General features: G+C 40.5%; 1 protein-coding gene across 1 annotated transcript in view; it reads right to left on the reverse strand.

Moving 5' to 3' along the window:
- SGIP1 (SH3GL interacting endocytic adaptor 1) overlaps positions 1 to 16462 on the reverse strand; it is a 209660-nt gene that overhangs the window by 60789 nt on the left and 132409 nt on the right. Inside the window, exons 10-14 of the mRNA XM_081087620.1 lie at positions 10188 to 10199; positions 6509 to 6533; positions 5519 to 5570; positions 3600 to 3685; positions 1199 to 1291 (exon numbers count right to left, since the gene is read on the reverse strand). Of these exons, the coding sequence (XP_080943746.1) occupies positions 1199 to 1291; positions 3600 to 3685; positions 5519 to 5570; positions 6509 to 6533; positions 10188 to 10199 (268 nt within the window). The remainder of the gene's footprint in view (positions 1 to 1198; positions 1292 to 3599; positions 3686 to 5518; positions 5571 to 6508; positions 6534 to 10187; positions 10200 to 16462) is intronic.

Raw genomic sequence — 16462 nt, forward strand, 5'->3', positions numbered from 1 at the left:
GTTTCAAGCTGCAGGCTCAGAGGCCGGCAAGGCAGGCGGGGAATGTTGGTTTCCTCCGTCACTGAAGCAAGCAAGCCTCATGTTAGTTTCAAGCTGCCTGGCTGCCGGCTGCCATCTTGGCTGGCAGTTAATCTGCATATCGCCCTGATTAGCCAATGGGAAGGGTAGTGGTCTTATGCTAATTACCATGTTTCTCTTTTATTAGATAGGATATTTTCAGAAAGATTGGATCACATGGCTTTATAGCAACATTTCCAACAAACAGCCTCTTGGGCCGTTGATTAGGAATCCCTTGGTTAATTCCTATGATTATTTTTAGGCATCAAAAAGCAGAGCCCTGGGGATGCTGAACTGGAAAAAGTATTAATTGGTCTCTATGCGAACCTCACAGCGTAAAAATACCCTCTGCATCCTCCCACCATCCCCAAACACCTTTCTCTGAGATCCAATCATTCTCCCATAGGATTTTTAAGGAGTGCTTTCCCCATGCACATCTGCTAAGATAAGCCCACTGAAATGAGAACTCAATAAATCCATCCGACAGGTGGCTTGACCTAATGAGCAATCCATTCAGCCCCAAAAGCCTAACCCATTGCAGGTAAAGGGCTCTAAAGATCTTCAGGACCTGGAGTGGGGGTGAGGCATGCTGGAATAAGATGGGCTGATGGCCCTGCTTTGAGATAAATTTGCCCAGATCTCCTGTCTCAGCTTCTCTCTACCATATAGCATCATTTACCTTGCTCTCCAATTGTCATTCTCTCCTCTCAATGTGGCCTTTCTATCCTATGCAGCCTCAGTTCTGTAGGACTATCAGAAACCATGCCTGACCTGGTGCTGTGTGATACCTCTGCGTTGTGTGATAGCCCAGGCCTGGAGCATGGTAGGTTCTTGGCTCACTTGCTTTTCACTCTTACATATGCACACTGAATGCATGAATGAATGAATAAGTGAGTCTGTGGAATATCAGAAGAGACTATGATCCAAAGTTACTTATTTTACTTTATTTATGTTATTCCTGACTTGACAACCTGCCTTGGCCCCTTTAACTCTAAAGCCTGTTAGAATAACATCTCTTCTGAATATTATACAGTCCAAATGTTGCTTACGTAGACTTTCTAAAAGTTGCCCAATTTCACTATGCAGACAGACAGTAAAATGAGTCACTTATTTTTCCAGACAGAGCAAGCACATAACTTACTTCCAGTGGGAAAAGGCCTTGTTAACTTTGGCGACTCCATGCTTGGATTAACTGGTTGGCCTGAACCCCATATCTCAGGCTGATCTAAAGGAACTGGAAACATAAAAAAAATTTTCCAGGGTGAGTTTACAAAAGAAATGCCTCTATATTTTAGAATTTAACATTTCAATTTAAAGTTGAGCTTCACAAAATTACTTCCCTCCTGGCTCAGAATTAGCAAATTAATCTAGGAACATGCTGCTCCTTGTTCTTTTCAAACAGAAAATGGAAACAGGAGTGGGGGGTGTGTTTTTGCATGTGTACAGGAGAGTGTCTGTGTGTTTATATACAGCTAAGTAAAAACTGCATTTTCTTTCTGGTTGATCACTCGAGGACATTCTGAATACACTGGCTCAGTTTCTGGTACCCAAGTGAAAATCCAGCCATTAATCCCATGGAAAGTTGCTTTAAGTTGGTTTATTTAAAGTTTGCTAGAAATACCAGTATGTTTCAAAAACTAAAATGCCTGGGTTCTATACAGTGGTTTGTATCTTTAAAGGATCTTATAGGGTCTTTAAATAAACCTTTCACAGCATCATAGAAAGAAATTAAATGATCAAAAAATGGTAAATACTTAAGAGTACCAGAAAAATAAACAAGTGCTTAGACATCTAAAATAAATCAGAGCAATTAGGTATTGAATCTAAGGACACTGAATCTAAGATTTCTTCTACTTGTTTTGTCTTCTCCTTTTGATTTTTTTATTGCTATGGTAACAATGTAAATAACCAGCTCTTTCCAGCACCTATCATGTACCAGGGGCAATATAAGTATTGATTGTAATTCATTATGTTATGAAACACAAGCTGGAAAGTTAGTTGAATATGAATTTAATGCAGCCTCCCTACTTATTGTAGACCTTGGGCAAGTCATTTAAACTCTGAGCTTCCCTTCCTTTAGTGTAGACATAAAAGCAATTTCAGAGATTTATTTAAAGGATTGAAGGAGAATATAAATATAATGTATACAAGATGTATATAGATCACTTACCACAAGGCCCATAGCTATTACTATATATATTTAATCCTCAAAATACCGCCATGTGAAAAAAAAATACCGCCATGTCGTTGGTATTAGTACCACTTTCAGTAGAGGAAACCAAAAATTAGAGTGATTATATAACTTGCCCAAGAGCATACATGGTGAACACAGAGGAGCTAAAATCTGATCCCAGGCACACATGCGTGCCTGACTCCAAAATACATATACTTGCCCAGGCTTTTCAAACTATTGTAGAAAAGTCAATCAAAAACAAGTGAGAGTGTGTATATATGACAGGTAAGTGTGGGTATTAGAAAAGCAAATGTGCTCGGTACAAATGTTGGAATGTCACGGAATTTCTGGGGCCAAAACCACCTAAAGAGCAATCAAGCCAGGCTCACTGACAAGTCCAGGCGTGCATCTCCTCTCCATCGTAAACCTCATACATGGTCTTAGCATAAAAGTAAACATTCTTTAAGGATGTAAAGCAGTATTTTCTTTGTATGGATTCAATGTTGAATACCACCTTGAATTTTAAGAACTGTTTTCTATTTTGTATACTAGGTTTTGATATAGTTATGAAATTCTTTTAATAGGTAGATTTAAATGACACAAATCCAATCCCACCTTCAGTCCCTACGTAATTATGTCCTTAAGAACAGATGATCACAGATAAGTTAATAAGAGACCTAGATTATAGACAAATCACTGAAAGAGTATTTAGGGATGCTTCTTATACATTTTCCTAACCAAATCCCTGAAAAATGTTCAGATGTGGCTGACTGCTAGCTGTCTTCCAGCATTCTCTCCATTTCTTCATAGTGAAAGAGTTTTAGCTGGTCCTGTGGCACTAAATGATCTATCATGGGCTCTGGTTAGAAGTGATATATGTCTCTTCCAGATTTTGCTCTTACAAGAGTTGGCAGTGAGGTCCTTTGGCCCTTCCCGACCTTACTCCCCTTCTTCTGGCTGGGAGATGACGGAGCTGAAGCAGCCCTCTCAGACCCAGAGACAAACAGCAGAGCCAACCTACAGCCCTATGTTGTATGAGACTGTTAACGTGAAAGGGAAATAAAATTTTATCTTGTTGAAGTCACGATATTTTGGCGCCTCTTTGTTACAGTAGCTTAGCCTGCCTATTATGGTTTTAAGTCTTGTCCTTAACCCTTAAATATAATTTCCCTCACTAATGGATCCTAGAAAAATAATATTTTTTAATATATGTGGGATGGTGTTCTTAAATGATTTTTTATAAGAGCATTTTATATTACCAAACACAGCGACTGGAGATCTAATGATACATTAAGAATATGCTTCAAAACACATATACTTACTTTAAGTAAGTTAAAAAAAACAATACAGATATATACATTTTTCCTACCTTCTGTCTTCTGTTCATCAAAAGCTGATTCTAATGGTGGGCCAAAGAGGGGAGCTAAGGCCATAGTGTCATCTGGAGGTTTTTTGCTAAATCACACACATTAAAGCAAAACATAAAGGGGATATTAATGCTGAAAAACACATACACATTTTCACATATTTTTTACAGTAAGGCAGATGTACGTGTGCACTTGTGTCTGTATGTATGCATGTGTGTAAGTTCCCGTAGGTCTAGAAAGTATATGTAAGGATGTCAAATGTATTATGGACAAGGGAGTTGGTAGGAGATAAGATCCCTCAATGGGGGACCAAGGTACCCTTTCAAATAATTTGAAGGAGAGAATCTCTACCTAGAATAGATAAGTTTATTGTAAAGTACCTTACTCTTTTAAGATCCCCAAACCACCCCAGCTGGTTTGGCTCAGTGGATAGAGCCTGGGCCTGCAGACTGAAGGGTCCAGGATTCGATTCCCGTCAATGGCACATGCCCGGGTCACAGGCTTGATCCCCAGTATGGGGCGTGCAGGAGGCAGCCAATCGATTCTTTCTCATCATTGATGTTTCTATCTCTCTCTCTCCCTCTCCTTTCCTCTCTGAAATCAATAAAAATATATTAAAAAGACAATAAAATAAAATGTTCCCAAAGCACACAGCTCTAAATGTAGAATGTAGGATTCTTCTAATTTGAAAAAGAAAAAAGAAAAAAAAGATCTCCACCCATTGATATTTGTCTTCGCCACATCTCTATGTTATAGTTAATGCAGTTTATAATTAGTGAAAGTCAGGCCAGGGAGGCTAAGTGATAAGCCACCCAGGAAGTTTGTGTTTAAATAAGAAACTGGGCCTACCAGCTTCTAATTGCATCCATCCCTGCCTCCTACCCAATACACTAGTTACAACCTCTTAATACCTTAATTTAGCACATCTCAGAAAGAGAAAAAGAGTACTGAGAAATCAGGGAGGAAAAGAGAGTAATAAGTTAAACTCTCATCCTTTTTCCCAATGATTACTTAAACTCATTATTAACGAAAGGCTGCATAATCTTCTCCATTTCTTCCCTAGATTAATCCTAATGAATTCTTTGTGTGGGTGGTGGGAGGTAAGAGGTGAAGGGGAGAAGGGAGGTGTTGGAGAAGGAGAGAAAATAAAAAGATTCATCTTTTAAATAGGAGTCTTTTTGGAAAACAATGTCCATTTGTATAATACTTGCTCAATCCAATAAATACACAGTATAAAATACAATGTTTTGCCCTAAACAAAACAGAAGATTCCTTTGGTGTGTGGCAGGTAAAGTGTATCATGAAATTGTATCTGACTAAACAGGCTAATCTTCGTAGAAAAATATAAACATACTAGAGGCCTGGTGCACGAAATTCATACACTTGGGGGGGGAGGGTCTCTCAGCCTGGCCTACGCCTTCTAGCAGTCTGGGAGCCCTCAGGGGATGTCTGACTGATGGCTTAGGCCCACTCCCTACTGGCTGAGCGGTGCCCTCCCTGTGGGAGTGCACTGACCACCAGGGGGCTGCTCCTGTATTGAGTATCTGCCCCCTGGTGGTCAGTGCACATTGACCAGTCATTCCAACATTCAGTTAATTTGCATATTAGCCTTTTCTTATATAGGATTTCAGCTTGGTATACAGACCCCAAAGGACCTCTTCATACAAATTTTCAACCTTGCTATTAGTGAGGGGACTGCACATTCTGATAGTTACTGTAGGTGACTACAGAGTACTTTCCTAAAGGTGTCTCTCAGGCTGCACTTATGAGAAATGATAACATATATGAATCACACTATGAACTTACACACATGGGCAGGTCCTTTTGTAAAAGGAGCTGAGTTTAGTCCAAATGAGATAGGCTACACTGTTAACAGTGGTGATGCCTCGCAGGAAACACAACCAGTGTCCTTCACACTTACCTCATGAGTTCTGGTGTCGGTGTGGAACGCCTGGGTCTGGCCACTTCTTCACCTGATACACAGGACAAAGGAATTTTTAGGCATATTTTTCTTGCCATACCTTACTTATCTGTCTTATGAGCTATGTTTGGAAACACTTAAAGAGTTAAGTCCCATCAATAAGCAACTCAACATGAAAGCTTTGAAAAACAAACCCACAAAACAAACCTTCTCCCCTGGCAATGCAACAGTCTTATATTAGGCATATGTAGTAGCATTTTCTCTGGCATTTGTAAAAACCTAATTGACCAAGGAATTACCACGCTAAGCCATCAAATAGAAGGTTTGTATACTGCAGAGCTAGTGGAGTAGCATAACATTCTCTGAATGTCTGATGCCTTGATCAGGTCTGCTTCCCAATTATCATAAGAGAACATTAAGCCAGGCCGTATGTACATAGGACATGAATCCAGCATTCTCTGCCTGTTCTTTTCTTGAAATGCCAAGAAAATGTTATACCTTTAACCAGGAACCATGAATTTAGAATTCCTTAGAATGTGTTGTATGCAGCAAAGGAAGATCATGCCCTATGTATATTACAACCTATTTCATGTCACCTTGGCTGACTAAAGTTTTTATACCAAATAACACAAGAATGGGTAAGTCGTATTTATCTTCAGTTCCTTCTGCCCCCTCTCCACACCCTCATCACCAAGCACACACTTGATGAACTTCATTTCTAAAGTCAAATGATACAAGAGTTGAAAAATACAGGAAGAAAATAAGCAAATTTTTTCCCCAAAACATATTCATTTTCAGAATTTAAACATTAATCATTCAGAACCCACTAAGCCCCTTTATCATTGTATTCCTTCGCTGTAAAAGGTATTTGTAAGTCTTAAAAATCAAGCCCAAAAGTATATAAGTCAAATGTATATATGCTTCAAGATCCAAGGAACTTATTCCTTCTTTTAAACTGTACTCTATTTTTGGTAGCTAAGATATACTTACTGGATAAGTTCCTTTTAATTGCACCCTAGAATTAGAAATAGACACTATAAGGTTTAAGACCACATATATGCTATGTACAATATGTATATTTCTGTTATTGCAATTAATCTGAACTCAAAGAAATCGGTGGGGGAAAATGGAAATTTTCTCAGAATCACATTCAAGTTGGAAATTGTAGACACATTCATATAAATCAGTTTTCATTTTACTTAGGATTATAGAGAGAAAGGAAGGGTAAATTATAAGTCTCCCAAATCAGAAAAATCCCTTACCTGGGTAGATCTGGTAAATATTAAAGTAAATACAAAGTAAAAATTAAAGTAAATATTAAATAGTCTATTAAAAAACAACCCTGGAGTCTAGTAGACAAGAAAGTAAGTCCAAGTTTAAGTTACATTTAATGTTTGAAAATCACAGACTATATTAGGAGTACTGTCAGCTCTTATCACATGGGGGCCATAAACTAGATGAAACAGTCATTAGTTTACTAATGAAGTTTTTAATGGATGTAAGTGGCAAATGTTATAGAGAAGGAAACCTTCGAAGCATTGCCACTGAATGGGCTGTTCTATGCAGAGAGCCAGGGAATTCCATCCTCCCCACTAGGTTGCCCCACCCCAATTTCTTCCACTTGCCTGCTACCTGGCCCACCAATCTACCATTGGGGGGTCATTCCTTTAGTTCAAGGCATGTGATACTACTGGAATACAAACAGGCCTGACAGGAATACTAGTAATAGGACCTACCAGAAACTTATTTTGATAACAGAAGGATTGATTAGATACAAAGGTATGATTCAAAACCACTATGAAAGGTTCTTAGCATGAGGTGCTTCCAGAAAAATAGATCACTGAAAGGGAGGCACTGTGGGTGGGGCGTGGCTTGGCAGGGCTGCTTGAGGAGAATGATGGGGCAGACAGAGCTGCATAAGAAAAGTGAAAGTATAGGAAAGTATTTCAAAGGGTATGACCATTAATTTGGTGGGTGGTCAACAAAGAGTTTTTCTACTTCCCTACATTGGTGAACTCTCAACCTAGTGGTAATATATATTTTCTTGTCTCAAATGATAACATCAATAACTCAGGATAAGACATAGCACTATATGAAGCTTCTTCCCCTATTTTGTAAAGATTTTTCAGAATTGGGGTTTGTCTTATTTTCAACTCATTTATGATAGAAGAGCAGTTTCCATCTGAACAGGATCCAATACATGTTTTGTTGTGGGTGGCCCAATCTCTCAAACTAGTTTCTGTCTTGTCCTGACTAATAACACAATCTGTGTGTGTGTCATATAGAGAATTATTATTTTGTTAATAATAACTTTATTTTTTTTAAATATATATTTTATTGATTTTTTACAGAGAGGAAGGGAGAGAGATAGAGTTAGAAATATCGATGAGAGAGAAACATCGATTAGCTGCCTCCTGCACATCTCCTACTGGGGATATGCCCGCAACCCAGGTACATGCCCTTGACCAGAATCGAACCCGGGACCTTTCAGTCCGCAGGCCAAGGCTCTATCCACTGAGCCAAACCGGTTTCGGCAGTAATAACTTTAAAAACAAATATTTTATGTTTAAAAATATTAATTTGTTTAAGTAAAACTAATTAAATACAATTATTTATTTTAATAAATGAATATATTTTATTAAATTAATATATCTATTTAAATTTATAAATAAACATTTAAATACATGTGGATATTTAAATCAGCTATAGTCATTATGGGAGTTTGGATATCGATTGGCTTTTGGAAAATAAGACTGTATAGACAAAAATAACAAGAGAACAAATTGTTTAAATTAAAATGTTTTCCTAGGTTATGAAGCCTCAGCTGGTCCTATTTTTATTAATAAGGTCTGAAGGAAGAGACCCACAGGCTCTAAGTTCTAGAGACTCTAAGTTCTAGGGAATGGTTCCCCTCTAGTATTGTGAGACCTGAAATCCAGGAATTGGGGGGCCCTAAGGCTGTACTGAAGACCTTTCAGTCCCCTTTACCCTTTTAATAAAAAATGTAATACTTATGAAAACAAGAAAGGTTCAACGCCTCTTCTGTATTCACCGATTCCTGGTGTATCAATTCATTCAACAGATATTTACTGTTGGGAGACCCCGAACAACAAGTCCCTGTAACATTTTTATTAAAAACTCCACATGAATAAACAATTGCCCATTAAATGCAGGCAAGACATGGTAGAAATATGCAAGAAAACCCTTGTTTAGAAATTTGCAAAGATAAAAATAAGATCAATTTAGAAAGGAACAGATATTTGAACAGCAAATGAACAGCAACAGAAAAGAAAGTCCCATTGTCAGCTGGATGTGGCATACAGATTTTGATGGCCTTGATGTTGCAGCATGATAAATCCACAGCTGGGTTACAGTGATGTTGACCACACAAACCACATTCAGGAAGAAAGCCCATTGAATTAAAAAACCGCACCAAATGACCACATTTTCAATGACTGCCCTTATATGTAGATTGTGAATGAATTTCCTTCATTTTGAATTAGTTCACTTTTTTTCTTTAAAGAAAAAGAGTAACTTGTCACAATCTGAGATGTCACCTGAGATCATCCATACTTGCAGGTGTTGCTTTCTTTGATACTCAGCCAAGTGGCTTAACCAACCAACCACCAGTTTCTCAACTGGGGCACAGCATTTGCCTTAAATAATAACTGATTAACTGAATTGGCACAGACCTAGGGATATTTTAGATGGCATTGTTTTCAATTCCATTTCCCCTCTCAAGGGACTGGCCAGATAGAAGCAGGTATTTCAAACATAGCAAAGACCCTTTTTTTTGTTGCTTTGAATACATCACTCTTCAACCTGAGGAAAATGACTGAGATTTTACTTTGAACAATGTAAACTGATTTTTGTCTTCAGTGATGGCATATAGAATTATGTGACAGCCTAGACCAGGGGTGGGCAAACTTTTTGACTCGAGGGCCACAATGGGTTCTTAAACTAGACCGGAGGGCCGGAACAAAAGCATGGATGGAGTGTTTGTGTGAACTAATATAAATTCAAAGTAAACATCATTACATAAAAGGGTACGGTCTTTTCTTTTTTTAGTTTTATTCATTTCAAACGGGCTGGATCATAGTTTGCCCACGGCTGGCCTAGACATATCGACTTGCAAGCATGTCTCCTCCTCTAAGATGGAAGCTGTGACTATGCATTACTATGTATCAGTGTACACTGGCCAGTGCAACTTATTGTAAATTCAGTCTTAAAAACCACGTGGCTTAAAAATGGTTTCCTTACTTCCTTAAAGTTTTCTTATTCTTCAAACTTATACACTTCTTATAAACTTCTATGATGCTTTCTGGCCAATCTCCAGGTCTTGCTCGTGTGCGCATGCATGTGGACGCGCGCGCGCACACACACACACACACACACGCGCACACACACACACACACACACACACACCACATTAGGAGTTGGGATACCTATATATTAATTTAGTTTAATGTATTAATGGAGAAGTGCTCTTATAATCCTAAAGTATGTTATTGACACTTTCAGGACCAGACACTTCCAACCAGTAAACTGAATTCATCTGCCTCATTCATACTGGGCTGTCATAAATTTGATGAGAAGTCACCTTGGCCATCTGGCCTTGGCAGCAATTTTCTTTATACATGTTTAAGATAAAAATGTTGAAAGTTCTTACCGGGCTGCGCCTCTGTGATCAGCAAAAAGGAAGAGAGAACAGACACCTAGTCAGAGAATGATGGATCAGTCAACAGGCTTGGGTAATAGAAGGCTTCATAAATAGCTAACGAAACATGCACTCCAAGTAATCAGGCCAAAGGAAAACAGGCAGTCGCGGTGTTTGTGGCTCATTTAAAACATAAGAAAGTTTAGGAGAACTCTAAAGAGAATCTGTCCGTTGTATAATATAGCTTTGCTCATAGGGATGTACTACTTTCAAGTTACAGGTACACAAGAACAAGGTGGAACATGTAAGACATTTTGTTAAGTTGGCATGGGAAGTTTTTCTCCAGATTATTTGGGGAGAGGGGTTTTAGAGAATAGGTAGTACAGGGAAAGCTGATTCCCCACACAACAGGGTGTTAACAAGCATTATAGGCAATGCATTTCCCACATAATTAAGGCATGAATTGGAGACTCCAAAAATCAGAGACCAGGATTAGAGACATCTCTTCTTAGCCTGGTTCTTTTCTTAGCGTTCTGTGGAATGTATGCCAATGAGGACCTTATTTTGCAAGTAGCCATTCTTGGCCTAGTGGTTTGGGCAGCCTCGATTAATGAGTAGGAATGTGATGGAAAAGATGAGGCACCCCTGCCAAGCACAGATGGGAAAATGAAATTGTTCAGCACCAATAAAACACTGGTAGACCAGTTGATGTCCAGAAAACACAACAAGCAGACATACTATTTCTCTCTTTCATTCCTCAAACTTTGACTATTGCTATCAATCTACCTCAACAATCTTTGATAGTGCCCCCTCTTTAAAATTTTTCTGTAGTAACAAAGATGACTCTGAGGTGAGTTAGGAAAGAGATGATGCTCAGAGTTTCACTTTCAGGATATGGGTTAACCCATGAATTTACCAGAGGCCACCTGGGACCCCATATTGGCCAAATCTCCAAATGTGGGCCAGGAGCACAAATATAAAAGTAACTAAGAAGGTTGTTCAAATGAATAGGATGGTTCTAATCTCCAGAACACATACAGAAAATAAAAACCTATAATCTTTTAAATGTGGGAGGCCTCCCTGGCTATCTAGTCCAGCTGCCTTTATGATATAAAGAAAGTGAGGCTGAGACACACAGCTAGCAAATGGGTAGAATCAGAGACAGAATTTCAGTCTATAAACTCTTCATTATCATGCTCTTTCTAGGACACCAAGTGTGACATTGTTGGAGAACTCCTAAAAAGCAAAGAGCCCTTGTGGCTAATGTCCAGGAATGGTTACTTCTCAGATGAGTTTTTTAAATAGCCAGTTTAGATATATTTACTCTAGACAATTTCACTTGTAAGAGTTTAGACTTCATTTTTTGCCTTACTTTCCAGGTACTGCCCCATGTTGATTCCATCTCTCTTTTAAATCTATCTAAGGGCACGGATGAAATTTAAATAAAATTAGAAAAAAGGACACTTATGAATAAGCATTTCTGGGCTTAAATTCTTTTACTAATTCACACTATGTTTTGAGAGAAGTTCAAACACTATTTTATATAAAGATTTAGGCTTTATAATTCTTTTTTAAAAAAATATACTTTTTATTGATTTCAGAGAGGAAGGAAGAGGGAGAGAGATAGAAACATCTATGATGAGAGAGAATCATTGATCAGGTGCCTCCTGCACACCCCCCTCAGGGGATTGAGCCCACAACCCAGGCACGTGCCCTTGACCGCAACTCGTCAGTCCGCAGGCTGACACTCTATCCATTGAGCCAAACCGCCTAGCAGTGGTCGGCAAACTGTGGCTCGGCAAACCGCGGCTCGCGAGCCACATTCGGCTCTTTGGCCCCCTGAGTGTGGCTCTTCCACAAAATACCGGCTCTTCAATGAAATACCGACTTCTGCGCATGGGCCACGAAGTTTCAATCGCACTGTATATGCTTGCCTGCATGTGGTATTTTGTGGAAGAGCCACACTCAATGGGCCAAAGAGCTGCATGTGGCTCACGAGCCGTGGTTTGCCGACCATGGGCCTAGGGCAGTGATGGCGAACCTATGACTCGTGTGTCAGAGGTGACACACAAACTCATTTTTTGGTTGATTTTCCTTTGTTAAATGGCATTTGAATATATGAAATAAATATCAAAAATATAAGTCTTTGTTTTACTATGGTTGCAAATATCAAAAAATTTCTATATGTGACACGGCATCAGAGTTAAGTTAGGGTTTTTCAAAATGCTGACATGCCGAGCTCAAAATGTTCGCCATCACTGGCCTAGGGCATGCTTTATAATTATTTAACGACCAGATTAACAATCTTCTCGAAAGAAAGACGTGGGAATATATGATTTCAGCTTCAATTTCATGGCAAAAAAACTCATTCTTTTGTTTTGCTAATACTCATCCAAGGATATTATTTTTCCATTGACTTTTAGAGAGAGTGGAAGGGAGGGAGTGGGAGAGAGAGATGGAGAGAGAGAGAGAGAGATTGATGTGAAAGAGACACATCAATTGGTTGCCTCTCACAGGTACTCTACCAGGGCAGGGATCAAACCTGCAGCCCAGGTACATGCTCTTGACTGGGAATCGAACCCAAGACCCTTCAGTGCATAGGCTGATGCTCTAACCACTTAGTCACACCAGCCAGGGCAACGATTCATTCTTAAAAGTAATATAAAATACAGCAAAGGGGGAATTAAAAATGACACAAGTTCCCCCAAGATAAAATTATGAGAAATAATGCAAAATAAAATGCAGATTTTAGACATCCAGAAGCAAAAACTTAAATCCAAGAAATTTTAGTGATATAAGATTATAGAGAACAATGCTTTTCTAAATAATTTCAGCATGTTAATCCACCGAAAGTAAACCATATTTTAATTTCCAGTGAGTTAAAAACCTAACTTTTAATCAATTGTTCCTGTATTTTTTTCTAGTAAAAGACACCTCATAAGACAGCATTTTGGAAACTATTTGCAAAATGCCTTCATCAAGGAACAGCTGTTCAAATTCATATAGTCACTAGTTCATTAACCAGAATCCAGAAGACCCTGTAGAAGCTTTGGAAAGATCAGACCCAGAAAGCCTCAGGTTCATAATTAAGAGCTATCTAAAACCTTCAAAGGAAAAAAAACACATGCCAGAAGTCAAATTGAAGGGCTTTATATATGTTAACTAGAGGCCCAGTGCACAAAAAAATTCGTGCACTTGGGGGGGTCCCTCAGCACAGCCTGCGCTCTCTTGCAGTCTGGGACTCCTCGGGGGATGTCCATCTGCTGGCTTAGGCCCACTCCCTGGGGGAGTGGGCCTAAGCTGACAGTCAGACATCCCTCTGGCAGCCCGGGAGCCCTTGGGGGATGTCTGCCTGCCAGTTTAGGCCTGCTTCCCTGGGGATTGGGCCTAAGCTGGCAGTCAGATATTCCTCCAGCAGCCTGGGAGCCCTTGGGGGATGTCTGACTGATGGCTTAGGCCTGCTCCCCAGAGGAAGCAGGCCTAAACCACAGTCTGACATCCTTAGTGCTGTCGAGGAGGTAGGAGAGGCACCCGCCACCTCTGCTGCATTCGCAGCCATCAGCCTGGCTTGTGGCTGAGTGGAGCTCCCTCTGTGGGAGTGCACTGACCACCAGGGGGCAGCTCCTGCATTGAGCCTCTGCCCCCTGGTGGTCAGTGTGCATCATAGTGACTGGTCGTTCTGCTGTTAGGTTCAATTTGCATATTACCCTTTTATTATATAGGATTATCATCATTAAGGAACTGTAGGCACTGCTGAAGGACATGGACAGTCAAATCATTATCAGCCAAGTGGGGAGGGTCTTTGCCTATTAAAAGTTTTATTTTACTGTTTCTTCTGTCATTTCCCATGGCCTTTAAGCCTTTAGTATTCTTTGTTCTACCAATAAATTTGCTTCAAGGGTGGAAGGAAAATCATTCAGTATCTGGGCTTATATTCTACTAGAGGCCCTGTACACAAAATTTGTGAATGGGAGGGGGGTCCTCAGCCTGGCCTGCACCCTCTCGCAATCCGGGACCCCTTGGGGGATATCCTAAGAGGCAGTCAGACATCCCTCTTGCAATCCGGGACTGCTGGCTCCTAACTGCTGGCCTGCCTGCCTGCCTGATTGCCCCTAACCCTTCTTCCTGCCTGGCTGATCACCCCTAACTGCTTGCCTGCCTGCCTGATTGCCCCTAACCACCTCTGCTTGCTTAACTAATCACTTCTAACTATTCGTCTGCCTGCCTGATCGCCCCTAACCACCTCTGCCTGCCTGCCTCATCGCCCCTAACCACTCGCCTGCCTGCCTAATCACCCCTAACTGCCTGGACCCCGCAGCCGTGGCTTCGTCCGGAAGGACGTCCAAAAGGTCGTTCTGCTGTCTGGTCTAAATAGCATAGTACACCTTTATTATTATAGATGAGCTGAACACTCTGAGTATAGTGTTGAAAACTCAAATGTGTACAGGGCAAAGAGCTGGGGTATTGTGTGTAAGGGCATGTATGTTACACAAAGTTGTGGTTAAATGCCCACTACTCAGGTACACTCGTGCCTGCTGTTCCCGAACGTGGGCCTAGTACTGCCAGATCTTCAGAGTTGTTGAATGAAAATGCACAATCTAAATTATTTTTAAAAATTCAAATGTTCTAATTTTTAAATGCAGACTAAAATTGTTTTTAACTGCACTATATAACAGAACACTTATCCAGTGCTCAGAAGCTGCAGGTGGCCAATTGTCTCTGATTGTATACATCTGTGTCACAGAAAACAAGCTCTCGGTAAATTTCATCTGCTGTTTTTATAATTTCAACTGATTACTCAAACAGGGACTTTGCAATTGGCCTATTTATTTTTCTGAACAAATTTCTTGCATTCCTAATTAAACATTAATTGTTCAATTCGAGATTTATCTAGATCTGTTGATAATTTTGGAGGCTTTGAAAAACATTTTATTTTCCCCTCTACTTTTATTTTGATGTTCACTCCAGAGATAGCTAACCCTGCATTTTGAGGCTGCTTTCAAAGTGGGTAAATACTACTAAGTTATGATTTGATCTCTAGAATAAGGCTACTTGGTTGTATTTATACATGTTACATTTGTAAAATGTATATGATTTGCAACATGTAAGATTCCCTACAAAATATACTTGAGTCTATGTCCTTGCAGTCCCCAGTGTCCTTACTCCACACAAGGTTGTTTTTTCTTTTGCACAAAATAATATAAATTATGTTAATTGGGATGGCTTAGTCTCAGCCAAAGTAGATTAGTGTTTTAAGATACTTATAAAAAAAGTAACCAAACATAATGTCTTGCTTATCCAAAGCACTAAATAACTAGCCTCAGGTTTCAAAGCTTATGACATTTTATGACATCCTCATTTGCTAAATTCAGTACCATGGGGAAACAGAAAAATGCGTGAAAAGCTATAAAGCACCAAACACATATTATTTTTATATAATATAGTCATAGCAAATTCAGTGATCCAGTTAGAGAATTTCCTAGGAAAGAATTGGTATATATGATTATTATGTTACTAGAGGCCCGGTGCACAAAAATTTGTGCACTGGGGTGGGGGGGGGGCGGGTACCTCAGCCTGGCCTGTGCCCTCTTGCAGTCTGGGACCCCTCGGGGGATGACCACCTGCTGGCTTAGGCCTGCTCCCCAGGGGATTGGCCTAAGATGGCAATCAGACATCCCTCTGGCAGCCTGGCAGCCCTCGGGGGATGTCCACTTGCCAGCGGGGAGCAGGCCTAAGCTACAGTTGGACACACTTAGCACTGCTGAGGAGGCAGGAGAGGCTCCCACCACCACCGCTGTACTGGCAGCCATCAGCCTGGCTTGTGGCTGAGCAGAGCTCCCCCATGTGGGAGTGCACTGACCACCAGAGGGCAGCTCCTGCATTGAGCATCTGCCCCCTGATGGTCAGTGTGTGTCATGGTGACCAGTAACTCCCAGTCTTTCTTCTGTTAGGGTCAGTTTGCATATTACCCTTTTACTATATAGGATAGAGGCCTGGTGCATGGGTGGGGGCCGGCTGGTTTGCCTTGAAGGGTGTCCGGATCAGGCTGGGGGTACCGCTTGGGTGCCTGGCCAGCCTGGGTGAGGGGCTGCTGGCTGTCTTCAGGCTGGCCACACCCCCTTTAGGCTGGGGGACCCCACTGGGGTGCCTGGCCAGTCTGGGTGAGGGGCTGAGGGCCGTTTTCAGGCTGGCCGGTGACTGAGGCTCCCAGCCTCTCCTTTTTTTCTTTTTATTCTGGGATTTATTTACCTTCTATAATTGAAACATTGTTGCTGTCACTGGAGTTG

The sequence above is a fragment of the Myotis nattereri genome, assembly GCF_964212035.1.
Source record: "Myotis nattereri genome assembly, chromosome: 3".
Lineage (NCBI taxonomy): Eukaryota > Metazoa > Chordata > Mammalia > Chiroptera > Vespertilionidae > Myotis > Myotis nattereri.